This window comes from Physcomitrium patens, chromosome 20 (genome assembly GCF_059467195.1).
Source record: "Physcomitrium patens ecotype Gransden chromosome 20, ASM5946719v1, whole genome shotgun sequence".
Classification (NCBI taxonomy): domain Eukaryota; kingdom Viridiplantae; phylum Streptophyta; class Bryopsida; order Funariales; family Funariaceae; genus Physcomitrium; species Physcomitrium patens.
The window spans coordinates 9,026,501-9,043,765 of record NC_143429.1 but is presented as its reverse complement, the minus strand read 5'-3'; the positions used below and the strand labels follow the sequence as shown (position 1 = coordinate 9,043,765).

At 36.2% G+C, this 17,265-nt stretch overlaps 1 protein-coding gene across 1 annotated transcript; it reads left to right on the top strand.

Moving 5' to 3' along the window:
• The first annotated feature begins 384 nt into the window (after positions 1–384).
• On the top strand, positions 385–4,231 carry LOC112273625 (purple acid phosphatase 15). Its single transcript, XM_024502595.3, has 7 exons — positions 385–1,010; positions 1,464–1,655; positions 1,895–2,231; positions 2,336–2,553; positions 2,763–2,953; positions 3,177–3,458; positions 3,705–4,231. The coding sequence occupies exons 1-7, from the start codon at positions 731–733 to the stop codon at positions 3,882–3,884; spliced, it is 1,680 nt and encodes a 559-aa protein (XP_024358363.1). The 5' UTR covers positions 385–730; the 3' UTR covers positions 3,885–4,231.
• The last annotated feature ends 13,034 nt before the right edge of the window (positions 4,232–17,265 follow it).

The following is a 17,265-nucleotide window of genomic DNA, read 5'->3' as shown; positions in this document are numbered from 1 at the left end:
ACCATAACCACGCTACAGATGATGAGGACGGTGACGATGAAAAGAAGAGGAGGGTGATCGTGGTGGTGAGCTGCCTGCGGGGGGGGGGGGGGGGGGGGGGGGGGGGCACTTTACGGGAGCGGTGCACCGTCAGCTTCCGACGAGGCTGCTGCATCGGCACCGTCATCGAGACTCATGACCTTTTCCCCCTTTTCCTAATGAGGAGGGGGATGTAGAATCTTTCTTAGCTCTTTTTTGTAAGTGGTTAGTTGGGTCACTGGTTTGTCGCTGTAAAAATAAATAAAAAATAAAAATCCGCGTTTCTGCAGTGGGAATTCCTTTGCAGCTTACCCATCTGGATTTTTATATGTTTATCTGTTTCTATTCTGGAATTTGTTTTTGGCTTGGAAAGTTTCCTTGGTGTCTGTTACGAGTTTTGGGCGTTGGGCAGCGCGAGAGGTTTCGTGTGGGAAACAGCGAAGGGAAGTAGAAAGGAGAAGCTTGGCTCTGTGACGTTGTTTACTAGTCTGAGTTTTGTAGATGGAGGGTGGTTCCTGCCGGCTCTGCGCGCCTCGCCCCTCGGATCTCCTCATGAATTAGGCAACACCGGGTGTTGTGGAGTTGATAGAGGATTTTTGCATTTGTGATGCGGGTTGAATTTGCCCGGCGTTGGTGTTGTGCATAATCGGAGCGTTGGAAGGAGTGTGTGGATGATTCTAGGAAAATAGAGGGATTGAGATTGTTGGTAGTGATGCAGTGCTCAAGGGGAAGGGCGTTGTTGCTGGCGCCAGTTTTGGTGCTTTTGATCGTGAGTTTTGCTTCTGCCACCGTTGAGAGGAAGCGGATCCCGACGACATTGGAAGGGCCTTTCAAGCCTTACACGAAGGAATTCGATTCCAGCTTGCGCTCTGGAAGCGATGACTTGCCCCTGTACGATCCTCGAGTCGTCAAGCGTGTACCCGCTATTTTCCCCGAGCAGATCTTCATCGCTCTGTCCACGCCCGATGCTATGTGGATGTCTTGGGTCTCTGGTAGGCCATCTCAGTTGATTGCATCTTTGTTTCTTGTGCTAAAAGTCTTCGGATTTGCAAGAGTTTGTACGAGCCAATGCGGGTTTTTGATGGGGCATGTTTTGTGAGGCCCAGCTACACTTGGTTCTTCTCCTAATTCGTTCTGGTGTTGGAAGACATGATACCGAGAATAAAATACTTATGATCTTATTCTGGTTGGATCGTCTGCTTTTAGCGAAACTCTGGTAGAGATCTCTTTTAGGAGGTGGTCAGGAATTTTACGTGGAATAGCATTATTACACTGGATAGTTACAAAAACAACTCATTGTGAGATGACCTACTGTCGGTGGATCTTTGCAAAATATGTCCTGTTCTGAACTGGTGGGAACCCTAAATCGCTGGAATTCTGATTGCGGTCTCGTCACTCGAACTGCAATGAAGTTATAACACAGTTCGGATGTGTTGACGTTGCAGGGGACTGGCAAATGGGGCCGAAAGTGGCACCGTTGGACCCGACCAGTGTGAAGAGTGTTGTGCAGTATGGCACTACTTCTGAAAAGTATACTATGTCTTCAAATGGAACGGCCGAGGTTTACAGTCAGCTATATCCTTTCAATAATGTGCTCAATTACACGTCCGGAATTATCCACCATGTCCGCATTACTGGTAATTATAATCATTTTCTCTGATATCTTGAGTGTCCAGCTGCCTGAGCAAAATATTGAAATGGTTTTGTTAATTATGAACTACAGAGGATGAAGGTAGCACCACCCAACACGATGTGGGTCTGAGATACATTACCTAATACCGTCCTGGAATTAAATTTGCTTGCTTGTTTGAGAATTATCTGTTCTGAGCTGGTTTCCAGCACCAATTTTAGCCTAATCTGCTCAACAATGAAACAGGACTGAAACCAAACACAAAATATTACTATAAGTGTGGGGACCCAACGTTATCTGCCATGAGCGGTGAGCATTCATTTACGACCCTGCCAGCACCAGGACCTGCCAATTACCCAACCCGTATTGCTGTAATCGGAGACCTTGGCTTGACATATAATTCCACTTCGACTGTTGATCATATGATTGAGAACAATCCAGATCTTGTTCTTATGGTGGGAGACATGTCATATGCAAATTTGTACATTACTAATGGAACCGGCACCGATGATTACGGTCAAACTTTTGGGAAAGATACTCCCATACACGAGACTTACCAACCTCGCTGGGACATGTGGCAGAGGTGTGCATACCTCACATCTATTCTTATGCTGCGTTTATGATCCCGCTCGTTTCTACTTCAGGAAAGCATTTTTCATTGAGCTTATTGAATTTTGTTTTGAACAGAATGGTCGAGCCGTTAGCGTCGAGGGTCCCCTTTATGGTTATAGAAGGCAACCATGAGGTTGAGTCACAAATCAACGGCGAAAGCTTTGTGGCGTACAAGGCTAGGTTTGCGGTTCCTCATGCAGAGAGTAACTCGGATACCAGCATGTACTACTCTTTCAATGCGGGTGGTATCCATTTTGTCATGATTGGATCCTACGTTGATTACAATAAGACAGGTAAGACTCTCTAGAAGTCCTGGAATAATGTTTCTAGATATTAAGGCAAGGAAACTTTAGAGGTATTGTGGTCATGATTCCGCCTTTGAGACTTGCTGGCCGAAGTACGATGGAATTTACTGCGTTTGGGTACATTGTTAGTTTTTTTGATCATTTTTGAAGAGTATTTTGTGTTTCGAGTATTGCTTAGTGTTGTGGTTGAAAAACAGGTGAGCAGTGTCGCTGGCTCCAGGAAGATCTTGCTAAGGTGGATCGGGCTGTAACGCCATGGATTATTGCATTAACACATGCTCCGTGGTATAATAGCTACCTCGCTCATTATAGAGAAGTTGAATGTTTTCGACAATCTATGGAGGATCTTCTGTACAAATACGGGGTTGACGTCATGTTCCATGGCCATGTACGAACAGCTGAACACCTCTCTTTTTGCACAAGTTTTTCCGGTCGTTGTAGCAACTTGTAAGAGTGAGACCTTCGCTTATAAAGTGTCACGTAGGCCTTTCATTTGCTGAACATTGCAACTACTACTAGTGATAGGTGGTTGATTTATGAATTTATTTTAGCTCAACTTATTTGCTCTACGGTCGAGTGGTTTGATTTTTACACGTCCTTTCATGCCGCAGGTGCATGCTTATGAACGAATCAATCGCGTGTACGATTACAAGTACGATCCTTGTGGTCCTGTGTATATCACAGTTGGCGATGGTGGCAATGGTGAGAAATTGGCTGTACCTCATGCAGACGAACATGGTGCATGTCCTGATCCATTAAAGACCCCAGACTGGAGTTTTTCACATCTTAGTGGCTATTGTGGTTTCAACTTTACCAATGGCAAGTTTTGCTGGGACAAGCAACCCGCCTGGAGTGCCTGGCGGGACAGCAGCTTTGGACATGGCATCATAGAGGTCAGTATTGAATTTGTACATTTTTCGCTTTTCTGCATCATTTGTGCTCTTGGTGCTTGTTGCCTTTTCACTCGCTCGGAAAGTTCGCAATCAAGATAATGCAATGTTTTGAATTTAATTGGGGTTAAAGCCTTTGGCACTATCGCCAACTGTGATGTTCACTGGACCAATGCCTAGGTATTATTGTGAAAACTGAATGCGGAATTGGTTCAGTCAGAGTCTCATGTCTACTTGTTGTAATAACAGGTAGTAAATAGCACGCACTTGCTTTGGACTTGGCATCGAAACCAAGACGAATTCGATGAAGTCGTCGGTGATCAAATTTACATAGTGCGTCAACCTCACGTCTGCAGTAACCAGAACGTGTTGCAGAGGAACAAAAATATGCTTTCCTTCAGGAACAGTGATCGAAGTCAAATGTCATGATCGACTCTTGTATCGATCACATGCAGCTTTTGCATCGAGGGTCAGAGAAACCACCACCGCTTCATAAACCTTCTACAACTGTTAACTGGTCAGGTCTGGGCTTCACTTTTTCGAATGGCATGTTTCTAATGTGATTAATATCTTCCGGGTAAATCATTTAGTATTGCTTAGAAGGCTAAGGCTATGAACCAGAAACACTTTGTCTTTTTTGGGTACAATTTATCATGGGTCACAATATTTTCCCGAAGTCTGCGCAGCTTCATCTCTGTCAATGGACTAGAGTTACAAAATATTTTGTGCTGTCATAAAAGAAGGAAGCATTTTGGGTGGAGAAAATCATTTCGTTACATAGAGTGTGGGAGTGGTCTTTCTTGGTGATGGATTCATTACAATGACTCTAAAGTTACCTGTTCATTTCTATCTTTAAAAAATGTTTCATCTGCACCTTCACAACAACGAATGAAATAAATATCAAATGGAACAGTGATCTTTTCAATGTTGAAGTTTAATTTTAATTTGTTTTCTTATTTTCATTCAACTATTTTGACTTGCATTCATTTCACCTTTTTGGTTTTTGTAAATTTTAATTGATTTTTAATCCAGAACAATTCTCAATTAATTAAGTGCTACAATATGTGATATATATAATTGTGATATTTAATTGAAAATAAATGATATGAGTTGTGATGATTTTGGATTTCATTAGTAATTTTAAAATTTTCTTACTGATAATTTTTTCAACAAATCAACTTTTTACTAACTTGTAGTTTTGAAAATATTTAAGAAAAACAATTTCCAGTTAGTATGGATAATTAATACGTTTTTTTTTTTTTTTTTTTTTTTTTAAATATTCCACATTGCATGTTTTATTATTTAATGTTTCTATAATTATATCAAAATCTTAATTTTATATAAATAAGTTCTTTTGCAAATTTTGAACAATCACATCTTTTATTTATTTTTTAAATATTATTCTTATTTTTTTCTCCCTTGTGATCATTTATCATGGTTTTTTTTTTTTTTTTTTTTTTTTTTTTATAATACAGAATAAAAATAAATTATATTCGTTACATACCTCTTTAAAAATGCTTAGTGGTTTTACCAAAAAAATAGTTTCATCATTTTAATATTGTTTAAGATTAGTGATGTCTTAGTAAAAATACAAATAAGAAAGTGTAGTAGGTGGCAATACAAATCTGAAATATTGTGTAAACACATCTTGAAGTATTGATGAGAGATTATAGACTGCCCAAGGTTGTGGTGTTTTGAATTTTTTTTCAAGAGATGCTACAACATGACAAGAAAGAGGACTCTAAAGTAGCAATTAGGACTTTTTTAGACCTTTGTAAAGACCATGAAGCTTGCACCCTCTCAATTCTAGGATGTTGAAAAACAGTTTTATTAAGAGTTGTATAGAAGAAGTAACAGGTGTTTGATTGAATAGCACTGTAAAGACAACATGATTTATAGGAGTCTTAATTTTTAAAGAATATGACACTTGTAATTTTTTGGAATAAAATAAGCAAGAACTTTAATTTTTTTTGTGTAAAATATTTATGAATTCAAATACTATTTTTATAATAAAAGTAACATTATATATATATAAAAAATAGAGTCAAATTAATGTGTAAAAGAATTTGTAAAGAAACAAAATTATGTTAGATGAATCCAAATAACATTGAGAATATTTCTAAAAAGAAAAAGAAAAAGTAAAAATATTATATTTGTAGGAGATACTATAAATGACAATTGACTACCCTTTTTAAGTGTATTGACACAACAATTGAGTATACAATGACTTAAATATAGCATTCTTTTTTTTTTTTTTAAAGTGGGATTGGAATTTCTAATAGGCAAGTCATATTGGAACTTGATTTTGTTCTTGTTTCTCCACAATTTATATAATATCAAATCTATCCCTACCTATTGTGATAATTGCAAAAATGCCCCTCAACTTGATAACCTATCTATTTTGAACTGGTGGCGGGAGCGGCACTTTTCCTTACTTTCTGGGCCCTACATAAACCGGACGCCGCCGCCTCTGTTGCAGTCGCAAAAATTCCGACACTGCATCAACGAGCACCGGAGTAAGTTTCAAGCACCAGGGCTCCTATAAATTAAATTAAAGCGAAGCATCCGCTTCATCTTCGGCGCCTTTGTCCGTCTTGTGCAGTTCTTCCTCCTTCGGTTGCGGCAATTGTAGCTACTTCAATTGTAGCACTTCCTCCTCCTTGTTCGATTGCAGTTCATTGCAGCCACTTTGATTGCAACACTTCCTCATCCTTGTTCGATTGCAATTCATTGCAGCCACTTCAATTGCAGCACTTCCTCCTCCTTCTTTGATTGCAGATCATTGCACCCACTTCGAATGCAGCACTTCCTTCTCCTTGTTCGATTGCACTTCATTACAGCCACTTCGATTGCAGCACTTCCTCCTCCTTGTTTGATTGCAGTTCATTGCAGCCACTTCGAATGCAGCACTTCCTTCTCCTTGTTCAATTGCAGTTTATTGCACCCACTTCGATTGCAGCACGTCCTCCTCCTTGTTCGATTGCAGTTCATTGCAGCCACTTCGATTGCAACACTTCCTCCTCCTTGTTCGATTGCAGTTCATTGCAGCGACTTTGATTGTAGCACTTCTTCCTCCTTGTTCGATTGCAGATCATTGCAGCCACTTTGATTGCAGATCATTGCAGCCACTTTGATTGCAGCACTTCATCCTCTTTAATCGATTGCAGTTCATTGCGGCCACTTTGATTGTAGCACTTCCTCCTCCTCCTGTGTTTTCAGCTCTTTGTGGAGACAAGTACTTAAGTTTCTTTTTGCGATTTATATTTGTGATGTCTTGGCCAAGTACAGTGAGTATTGATGGAAAGAGTGCATTTGGTTGTCGCCTCCAAGGCGATCGAACAAGGAGAAGGAAGTGCAATGAAGTGCAATCGATTACCCATCTGGCCAATTGCAAAATGTGGGTGGGTCCTCGGACTAAGTCATCTGCCTTATATCCTCTCAACTTGATACCGCTTTGACATTGTGATGCATTATTTTTGATAAGTGCTTAAACAGTTTTTCTTGCTGAAAGATAATGACAGTGTAATTTCTCTTTTCATGAATACTTTTGTCCTGTAAACTTGTATGTTATAAGTTATAAGAACCACATAATCCAACTGGCATAGCTACCAAATCGATTATTGATTTGAAGTGAATGGAAAGAAGGTAGGTTGGATGAAGTTAATCATGGTATGTGATTTTGGATTGGAATTGGCATTCAAGGCATGATCCACAAAATTCTCTACATCTTTATAAAGACCCTTCCACCAATATCGCTCCTTGATCTTTGTTTATGTAGCCCAAACTCCTCGATGCCTAGTCCAATGTGAATCATGAAATTCCTTCAAAACTTGAGCTTTGGTACAAGCATCTCTAACTACCTACAACAGTACTCCATCCTTTTTTTTTGGTTTTTTTCCAAAGAAGCCCATCTTGTAGAAAATATCCATATGAATGTTGCTTGATTTCTTTAAAAACCTTATTTGACTAATCTTGCAATTTTCTAAGCATATTCAAATACAGGCTAATATCTTTCAATTTTCCTTCATATAATTCAGCCTCAAAAGATAGAACTTCTTCCATTCTCTCACTACTTGATGAAAATACATAATCCAAATCCATAATGCCACTATCTTCATTGTCTTCTTGAGCAATCATTTCTTCTCTATCCATATACCTAGTTCTTCATAACATATCTTCTACTACATTTTCTTTGCCTTTAATGTGAATCAAAACCAGATTTAGAGATCTAATGTAAGCTATCCATCTTAGCATAGCAATATCAGGAGTTGAGTAGTTAGATATCATATCGAGTAAAGGTAAAAAATCACCCTCTAATAGCACATTTGTTCCAATCAAATAATTTCTTTCTGCTTTCAATATTGTGATTGTACCCCACAACTCCCTTTTCACTTATGGATATGCCCTCTGGTACTTTGTTAAGATTCTTGCTCCAAATCTAATAGCAAATTGATTCCCACTAGCATCACCTTATCCAAGAATCCAACCTATAGCAATAGGACTAATATCCACCGTTGTCGTAATACGTGGCATTTGACTTGAGAATGCACCGGATACTTGGCTGTGGAAGATAAAAGAAAAATTACAACAACAAGCACTAATAACTCTAATAGATTCTTAAACAAATTATAATTAAAGATTAGAAAATATAATCAAATATCAATAAAATTCAATCAAAATTTCTAAGAAATTATGTAAGAAATACAAAGTATTTATAGAAATATTTTAAAGAATCACAAAATAATAATATAGAAATTCAAAAATATACTAAAATATAAATCTTGATAAAATATTAAAATAGAAATTTTAATTAAATTCTAGTCAAAATCTAATCAAATTCTAGTCAAATCCTAGTCAAATCCTAAATAAACCCTAATTGTATCTTAAATAATTCCAAGTAATTTCTATAGCAGATTTAAACCTCAATAACTAATGAATGAATCATTGATTTTAACTCATATTTTGCACACCTCTTAACAATTAAGTTAAAAACAAGTACAATTTTTTTGAAAAAGATCAAACTTACTAAAAAGAAGATTGATCCTAATATTTGCTCGGATATTGGCCGGCCTTCTTCTCCAATGTTGAATTTTGAATGTGAATGTTGAATTTTCAGTGTCAATATTTCTTTATTTAATTATTCAATTGATTTTAAATCTTACATATTTAGAAAAATAAGTCTACCAACCACATACATAATTTTCACTCCAATTGAATCAATAGATTGCAAGAAATCTTAGAAACTCTTATGAGGCCTAAAACTCTTCTTTCTGAGACCCCAACCTACTTAAACCTCAATAATCTTCAATCCAATCCTTCAATCAAGCTCAAACTCACAACATATATTGAACACATATAAATCCACAAATCTTCAAAAATTCACTTATAGATCTATTGCCAAACTTATAGAATTCTCCAAAAAGTATCTCTCATTTTATTTCACAAATCTAGAGTCACCCAAAACAAACCTTAACTTTGCAAAGTCCTTACAAAGTCAATACAAATCCAAATCACCCAAAACCAATGTTCATCAAAATCTTATTAAATCTACTCTATAATTCTATTCTTTGATCTGCCAAAGATTTCTAGAATTGTTGTTGAGGCTTGGTTTTGTGCCTTGGAATTTGATTTTGACTTTGGTTCATAACCAGCCCTCTTTGGATATCAATGTCTAGTTTTTTATATGATTTTTTTTAGAATTTATTCTTAACTTCTTTCTAAAGATGCTTATATCATTTATTTTTCCAATCTACTATATTTTGCCTTATTTATGGCCCTAAAAAATAAATAGAAGTCACTTTTTAAAAAAGATAATATTACTATTAAAAGATTTATTATCTTCTTATATTTTATCTATATTTTTCTATTTTATCTTTAACTTAGCTCTTCTATAATAAGATCAATATTATTATCTTTCATCATATAGTTATATTATAACATGACACCGTTACTATCACTAGTTTGTCACTCTCATAATTCACTTGTCCTAGAGTTGGTGGAGTTCTTAAAATCTCTTTTAAATCATCCATTGCCTTATTTTGCTCCATGCCTCATATAAATTTACTTCTTTTTTTCAAAAGTTTATATAAAGGCTCCATTATATGAAGAAAATGAGGTATCCAAACGTGATAAAAAACACATAGTCTAAGAAATCTTCTCACCTCAATGATATTATTGTAGGATTTCATTTGTAAAATGACATCTATCTTATCTGGGTTTGGCTTTCTTCCGTAGCTTCTACATAAATGGCCTACAACTACAATTTCTTCAACTCCAAATTTGGATTTATGAATGGATAGAGTTAAATTGATCTCCTCCAATCTCTTCAAAATCCTCTCCACATCCTCGATATAATGTTTTACAAATGTGTAGCATCCATCGGTTTCTACAATCACATCCTTTATTTCTTCTCTACAATCTTTGATTGGAATATCGTCTATAAATGGTATAGTCTTTTTTGGTATAAAATATTTTAGAATTTGATTCATTACATTTTACATATGTGCCACTGAGTTGGTGGCACCTTGAGGTAATGTACACATTTGAACCAAATCTAAAGAAGTCTTCATTGTGGTTAAATCCTTGCTCTCTGTTGCCAATTGAAATTGATCATAGCTTAAGTGTAAATCTCCAATAGAATAAATGGCATAGCTTGCAAAAGCCTCAACCACTTTATCCACAATAGGACCGAAATCTTTATTTTTAATAGTAACTCTGTTAGCAGGCTACATACATTGAATAAATCTTAATGCCCATGTTTTCTTTGGCATCGTGAATCAACAATTGGAATGTGGCTCTATAGAGCATTCAAGGATTCTCATTTCTATTTTTTCTTTAAGTAGTTCAATTAATTTTAGGAGTTGAGCTCTCGAAACGGAAATGGATTTTAAGCCCTACGGTATATGTGGAGTTGTAAAGATCACCATTGATGCTACTATGTTTAGATAGATACATCCTATCTTGCTAGATTTTGATGCAAAAGCCTTTCCATGTTTAGAAAGCATATTCAAAAAAAGATCTCTTTTGAGTTCAGTCAAGAACTCATCCCCTCCAATCTTCAATTTCTTGAATGTTTCTTCCATAAATCATATCCAATTCCCTCTAAATTCCTTAGCCTTGATTCCATTTCAACTTGCTTCACATGATCTTTAGAGTCTTCAAGTAATTGTATTGCCACATGTTTAATTTTCTTTGCCACTAATTTATACATCGTGTTCACTCGTGCTTCAATTCCAAATACATAACTATTAACCTCTTTAGCATTGTTTCCTACAAATTATTGTATTTCCTCATAAAGAACTCAATCATGAATTTCTACCATAGCATTGTTGTATTATGTGCTATCTTGCTTGAAAATACATCAGACATCTGGTTGTGGAAGATAAAACAATGTTTTACAAGTATCCAAGTAGTCTAGTGGGTTTCAACTATCTAAATACAAACTATTTCGGAATTCAATGTAAAAGCTTAATCCCAATACAAAGTGCTTAGAAACACTATTTTTAATAACTTCAAGATATTATAAGCACAAATTCTTTTGTTATTTGTTAATTTTATTTATTTTATATTTTTTTATTAGTATTATTTTTTTTAAATTTTAAATTTTTTAATTTTTAAACCCCAATCCTAGACAACAAGCTTCAGCAAGCTGTAATTCTCAATCTGTCCATTTGATTGTTGTAAAACTTCTACCACTAGTGTCTTTGTAAGTCTTCTAAATGCTCAAGAAGTTTCAATCCAATCTAACTAATAGATTGCAAGAAAACGCCATAAATCCACACTGATGTTCTTTGACTGCCGCCTAGAAAGTTGATGACTAACTTTGAATTGCAATTTCTCCTTCTCTAATTGTTAATTCTCATTTAAACTTTGTGTGCAGCTCCGCCTTTAAGTTCCCAACTTACTATGCTAAAATTCATCTTATTCCAATTGGTAGATCTCAAGATATCACAGAAATCCTAAACAACTCTAATCTGCCAACTTCTGATACCTCTTTATACTAACGATCAAATATCCTCTATCCGTACCGTTAGATTAACACAAGTTTTTGCATGCGTTTGGCATACTCAACCATCTAGACACTTCTAAAATTTCAACCGCAGATGTTTTTCTAATTTTACAAAACAATCAAGAGTACGAGCCCTAACTTTATTGCAAAAAAAACCTAAATCACTAATACAAACACTGACTATAAACAACGATTGCAAAGTCGTACCAAACCCCATGAAACCAAGTCTTACACCTTTCAAAGGAGCTTGAAGCTAGCTCTCTGACCCCAAATCTCCTATTCTTCTGCTATGGACTCGAAATTCAAACAACAGATCGCGCTTCCATGGAATTCTCGCCTCTAAGAGGATCTTTCCATGAAAAGGACGTTTCTCCGAAATGGCATAGAGAACAGAATAGCTTGAAATGGAACTGAAGCCTCTATAATCGAGACCTCATTGAGTTGCCTAATCGAGTCAGGTCTCATACTAGGTAAGAGGCCTGTAATAGGACTTAGATTGAATGTCCCCATAATTGGGTCAAATTAGTCCTTCGCATCAGGCTCATCCTAATGTTGAATTGGTCTTTTTCCTTTTTTCTGACTCCTAGTAAGAACGGCTTGGATACATTCTACCTGATTTACCGAAGAATCTTCAGGTCCTCGATTTATCTCTTCAATTTTTTTTCTTAGTTTTGAATCTGCTGATTATTGAAATTGAATGAAGCATTACATTGCTGATAAGTATGCCGTGGCTGCTTGTAATTTCCACACAATGGTGAGTAATCATCACTAGCTTTGGAATTGAGACATTCACTAACATAATGACCAATCTGTCTGCAACAAAAACAACGAAGTGGTCTTCTTTAATCAAGCATATTGGATGTCTCTAATAGTATATACCTATCAAGGACAAAAATTCGATGAAAATACAATCCAGACAAGTGAGCCTTCACTCAAAGAAAGGTAATAAAATATAAATAAATAAATATATATATTGAAAGAGAAACTAGAATGGCTATTGCCAAAAGACAAGAAAACTAGAGACCCTTGAAGCTAGACTAGAAGCAAGAAAAGAGTTGACAAGAGTGAAGAAGGCTTCACTCTTGTCTCTATATATACTATCTAACTAGGAGCTACATGGCCACGTTTTACAGGACCTCCAATATGTGTTGACTTTGTAGGACACATGCCTTGAATTACAAGGCAAGTTTTTCTACATGTGAGCCACATAGTTAGCTTGATCTTCAAGCTAACAATATGTGTGGCACATGGCCAACTTATTGACCATGTTTCTAATCCAAAAAGTCAATTAAAGACACCAATGAAGTCAAAGTAGCATCTATGAAGCTTCTAGAAAGCTTCCATATTAAATACTATAGAATTAACTTACTTTTATCTACTTTTACTTACTTCTATCTATTTGTATATATAATTACTAGCTTACATGAATATGTCCCTGACATTACCCTCCCTTTTAGGGACGAGTTCCACGAAGAGAGATCATCATATGTTGAGGAAATCTATGATGTGACGAATTGTATTCGCCACATACTTTGATCTTTGTTCTCTTCAAAGATGATTGATAGGGCCTCTCAACCATCGGTAGTGTTCCTTACCAGGGCGGGAAGACCACCCAGTTATTTGATCATTGTTGAGGCCTTCATAACTTCCTTCGAATAGAACATTTGGAACACCATCAGGAGTTGTTCCTACCTCTAGCAAAATCACCAAACATTGGGAGTCCCTTCTCAAATCGTGATACCAAAGAGGTTGTATCTCGCCATCTATTCGAGGAAGAACATGTCGTTCTTGAAGATCTTCATCTCGATTGCATCGTCTTGAAGGTTGTGACAACCGTAATGTCTCGTCCGACAGGTCAGCAAATGAAGGCTCTTGAGTTGAATCCACTAGTTGTTGGTTCTCCATCTCCTGAGCATCACTACTACAAAGAAGCTACGAACAAGGATTGAAAGTAGAATGTTATCTTGCCTAGATGTTGTTTCTTTTATAAATAAGGTTTTCATCTTGATTTTGATGGATGTCGTCGATGAAAAGCCTCCATCGCCTTTGTTGTATTTGTAAGATTCTTTATTGGCTCTCATGTGCATTCATTAATATCATATCCGCGCTAATAGACAAGATATTCCGATTTATTTTGGCACCGCCTTGAATCTAAGTCTTCTTCTACTTCAAACTCTTCATTATTGTCTACTTCTACAGGAGGAGGTGGAGCTTGTCATCTTCTTGGTATGTCCACTGTCTTGTATGGTTCAAGAAGAGACACGTGGAATACTGGATGGATTTTCATTGACTCCGGTAGATGTAAATGTTATGCAATTGGATTGATTTGTGCAGAAATAGAAAATGGTCCTAGCCTTCGATAGTCCAACTTGTCACAAGGACAAGTGGTCTTGATATTGCGAAGAAGTAGCCATACCTTATCACCCAAGAGGAATGGTGGTTGTTCCTTTCGATAGACATTCGCATTGACTTTTTATTGTTCTTGAGCCTCTTTTAATTGAGCCTTTATCGTTGCATATAGCTCTAATAAATGAATCGCCAAATCTTTTACAACAGGATTATCAACTTTTGAAAAGTCAAAAGTATCAAGTCGTGGATGATAACCATAATTAGCAAAGAAAGGTGTTTGTTTTGTAGAAAAATGTACCGTGTTATTGTAAGCAAACTCTGCCAATGGCAAGAGAGTTGTCCAATCATCTTATTGGTAGTTAATGGTACATCTTAAATATTGCTCCAAAACTTGATTAACATGCTCTGTTTGTCCATCAGTTTGAGGATGGAATACCGAAGATAGTTTTATATCTACTTTTAGAATCTTGAAAAGAGTCCGCCAAAATCTTGATATAAATTGAGTTCCCCTATCTGATATAATATCCTTGGATAATCCATGATAGTGTTAGATATTGTCAAGAAAGAGCTTAGCTGTTTCTTCACCTGTGATAGATTTTGTACATGGTACAAAATGTGCCATCATGATAAAACGATCTACTATCACGAATATAGAGTCATAAGAACCTTAGATTGGAAGATTCGTGATGAAGTCCATAGAAATAGAAGACCATGGTTGTTTTGGAATGGGTAATGGCTGAAGAAGTCCAAAAGGTCGATGACGAGGAGTTTTCGATCTTAAGCAAACATCACATGATTGTACAAAGTCTTTAACTGCCTTCCACATTTGAGGCCACCAAAAATCCCTAGATATTAGCTCCAAAGTCTTATTATATCCAAAATGTCGTGCTGTTGGGAAGTCGTGATAAGCTTGAAGAATACGTAAATGTGCTTCTCCTTTTGGAATATATAGGCGTCCTTTGAAATAGAGAAGGTTGTTCTTGAATTCAAATTTAGAGGGATCATGAGATTTAGAAGAATTATTCTTGATATCATGAACAAGAAGGTCTGAAGACATACTTAATTGGACTTGCTTTAGAAAAGTTAAATCAATAGTCAATGTTGATTTTATTGCTCAAAGATGAAATTGCTCCGGCTTCAAGAGAATCATTCTTTGTTGCTCAAAAGCTGCATCTCCTTCTTTTGGTGCAAGATAAGAATGTCTAGACAAGGCATCGGACAAACCTTGTTGTTTTTCTCGCCGATAAGTGATGATGAACTCGAATCTTGATAAAGACATACTCCAACGAGCTTGACGATGATTTAATATACGTGCTGACATAAAATATTCGAGATTCTTGTGATCCATATATACAGTGACTGGACTGGAAGCACCTTCTACATAATGACGCTATTCTTGAAAAGAATCCATAATTGCAAGAAGTTCTTTGTCATGGATCTCATAATTAATTTCTGCTGCTGAGAATTTTCTTGAATGAAAGGCTACTGGATGAAGTTTGTCATCTATTCCCATTTGTGATAAAACCGCACCCAGAGCAAAGTCTGATGCATCTGTTTCCATAAAGAATGCTTTGGAAAAATCAACACAATACAAGATTGGTGCAGAAACTAACGTTGTCTTCAAAGATTCAAAAACAACTTCCACTTCTTGATTTTATTGGAGTTTGTCTTTATAAGTCAAACGTGTAAGTGGAGCTGCAAATCGAGAGAAGTCTTTGATGAAGATCCGATAGTAGTTGACAAATACCAAAAAACATTGGACATCTCTTACCGTTTTTGGGATCTTCCAATCTATAATAGTTTGAACTTTCTTAGGATCCATCATAAGTCCATTATTTGAAATGATGTAACCTAAGAAATTGACTTGAGTAGTGTGGAATACACACTTTTCTATCTTGGCATAGAGTCCTGCATCTCTTAATTTTTGTAACACATGATGAACATGAAGTTCATGTTCTTCTGGATTCTTAGAATAGATCAAGATGTCGTTTAGATAATAGACGACAAAATCGTCCAAAAATTCTTGAAAAACATCATTTATTAGATGTTGAAAAGCTGCTGATGCATTTGTAAGTCCAAAAGGCATGACGTTGTCTTCAAAATGTCCATACCTAGTTTGAAACACAGTCTTCCATTCATCTCCTTCTTTGATGCGTACTAGATTATATGCTCCCTGGAGATCTATTTTTGTATACATCTTAGCTTGATTCAATTGATCAAGAAGTCCAGATATTAAAGGTAGTGGATACCTATTCTTGATGGTAATCTTGTTGAGTCCTCGATAATCAACATACATCCGCAATGATCCATCTTTTTATTTCACAAATAGAATTGGAGCTCTTGTCGGGGATTTAGAATGGCGTATGAAATTCTTGGCTAGATTTTCTTCAATATAGTCCTCGAGTTCAGTCAATTCATTTTGTGATAAACTGTAGATTGGTCCAAATGGCGGTAGTGCTCCTTCTTGAAGGTCAATTGAGCAATCTTAGGAACGATGTTTCGGGAGTGTTTTGGCATTCTTTTTTTCAAATACATCTTGAAATTCTTGATATTGGCTTAGAATGCCACTTGAAGTCTTTCCACCAGTAGAAACAGGTGTGGCATAAATAATATATGGTGATTCTTTCATAGCTGTATGCAAGAAAGCTTTTGTACCTATAAATACAAGTTTAATTGAACTGGACTTATGACTCTCTACTTGATTAACTACACTGTTAGTTATACTTTTAGAAAAAGTAAGAGTTCGAGAAATCCAATCTATTTGAGGGTTGTATTTTTCTAACCACAATAAACCTAAAATGACTGGATTAGAAGGAGATCTAATGATATTAAATACTACAAAACTATTATGACTATTGATTATTACTTCTATACGAAGGGTTTTGTGAGTAATATCTCCAGAAGACAATGGACGACTATCTATGACTTCTACATGAACAGGTTTAGTTTTCTTTATTAAAGATATGTTATGTCTTTTAGTAAATTCTTCATCTAAAAAATACGCTAAGGCTCCTGAATCTAACAAGGTAGAGACTTTGTAATGTTTAGGTCCTAAAATAACATTTAATATAAAACAAGGAGAGGGCTCTGAGGAGAGAATAGGACCTTTACTAGATGTTGTGCAAGGTTCCAGCCGCACGGTCCCTATTGTAGCTGGATAAACTCGTTTTTCGACATAGAGTCTTCTTTCACAGCCATACTCCTCATTTTGTGATTACGTCATTTCTTTGGACAATGTTGAACAATGTACTTTGGTTCTCCATAATATAAACATAATCCTTCTTGACGAAGACGAGTCTTTTCTTGCTCAGTAAGAGGTTTGAAACATATTGCATCAATTTATATATCCTCTACTTCCGAATGTATGTGTTGAAGAGGTGTTGGTGTTGCCATTGAATTATAGTAACGTTGAGGTCCACTTGTACGATTCTCAGATCGGAATTTAAAAAGGTG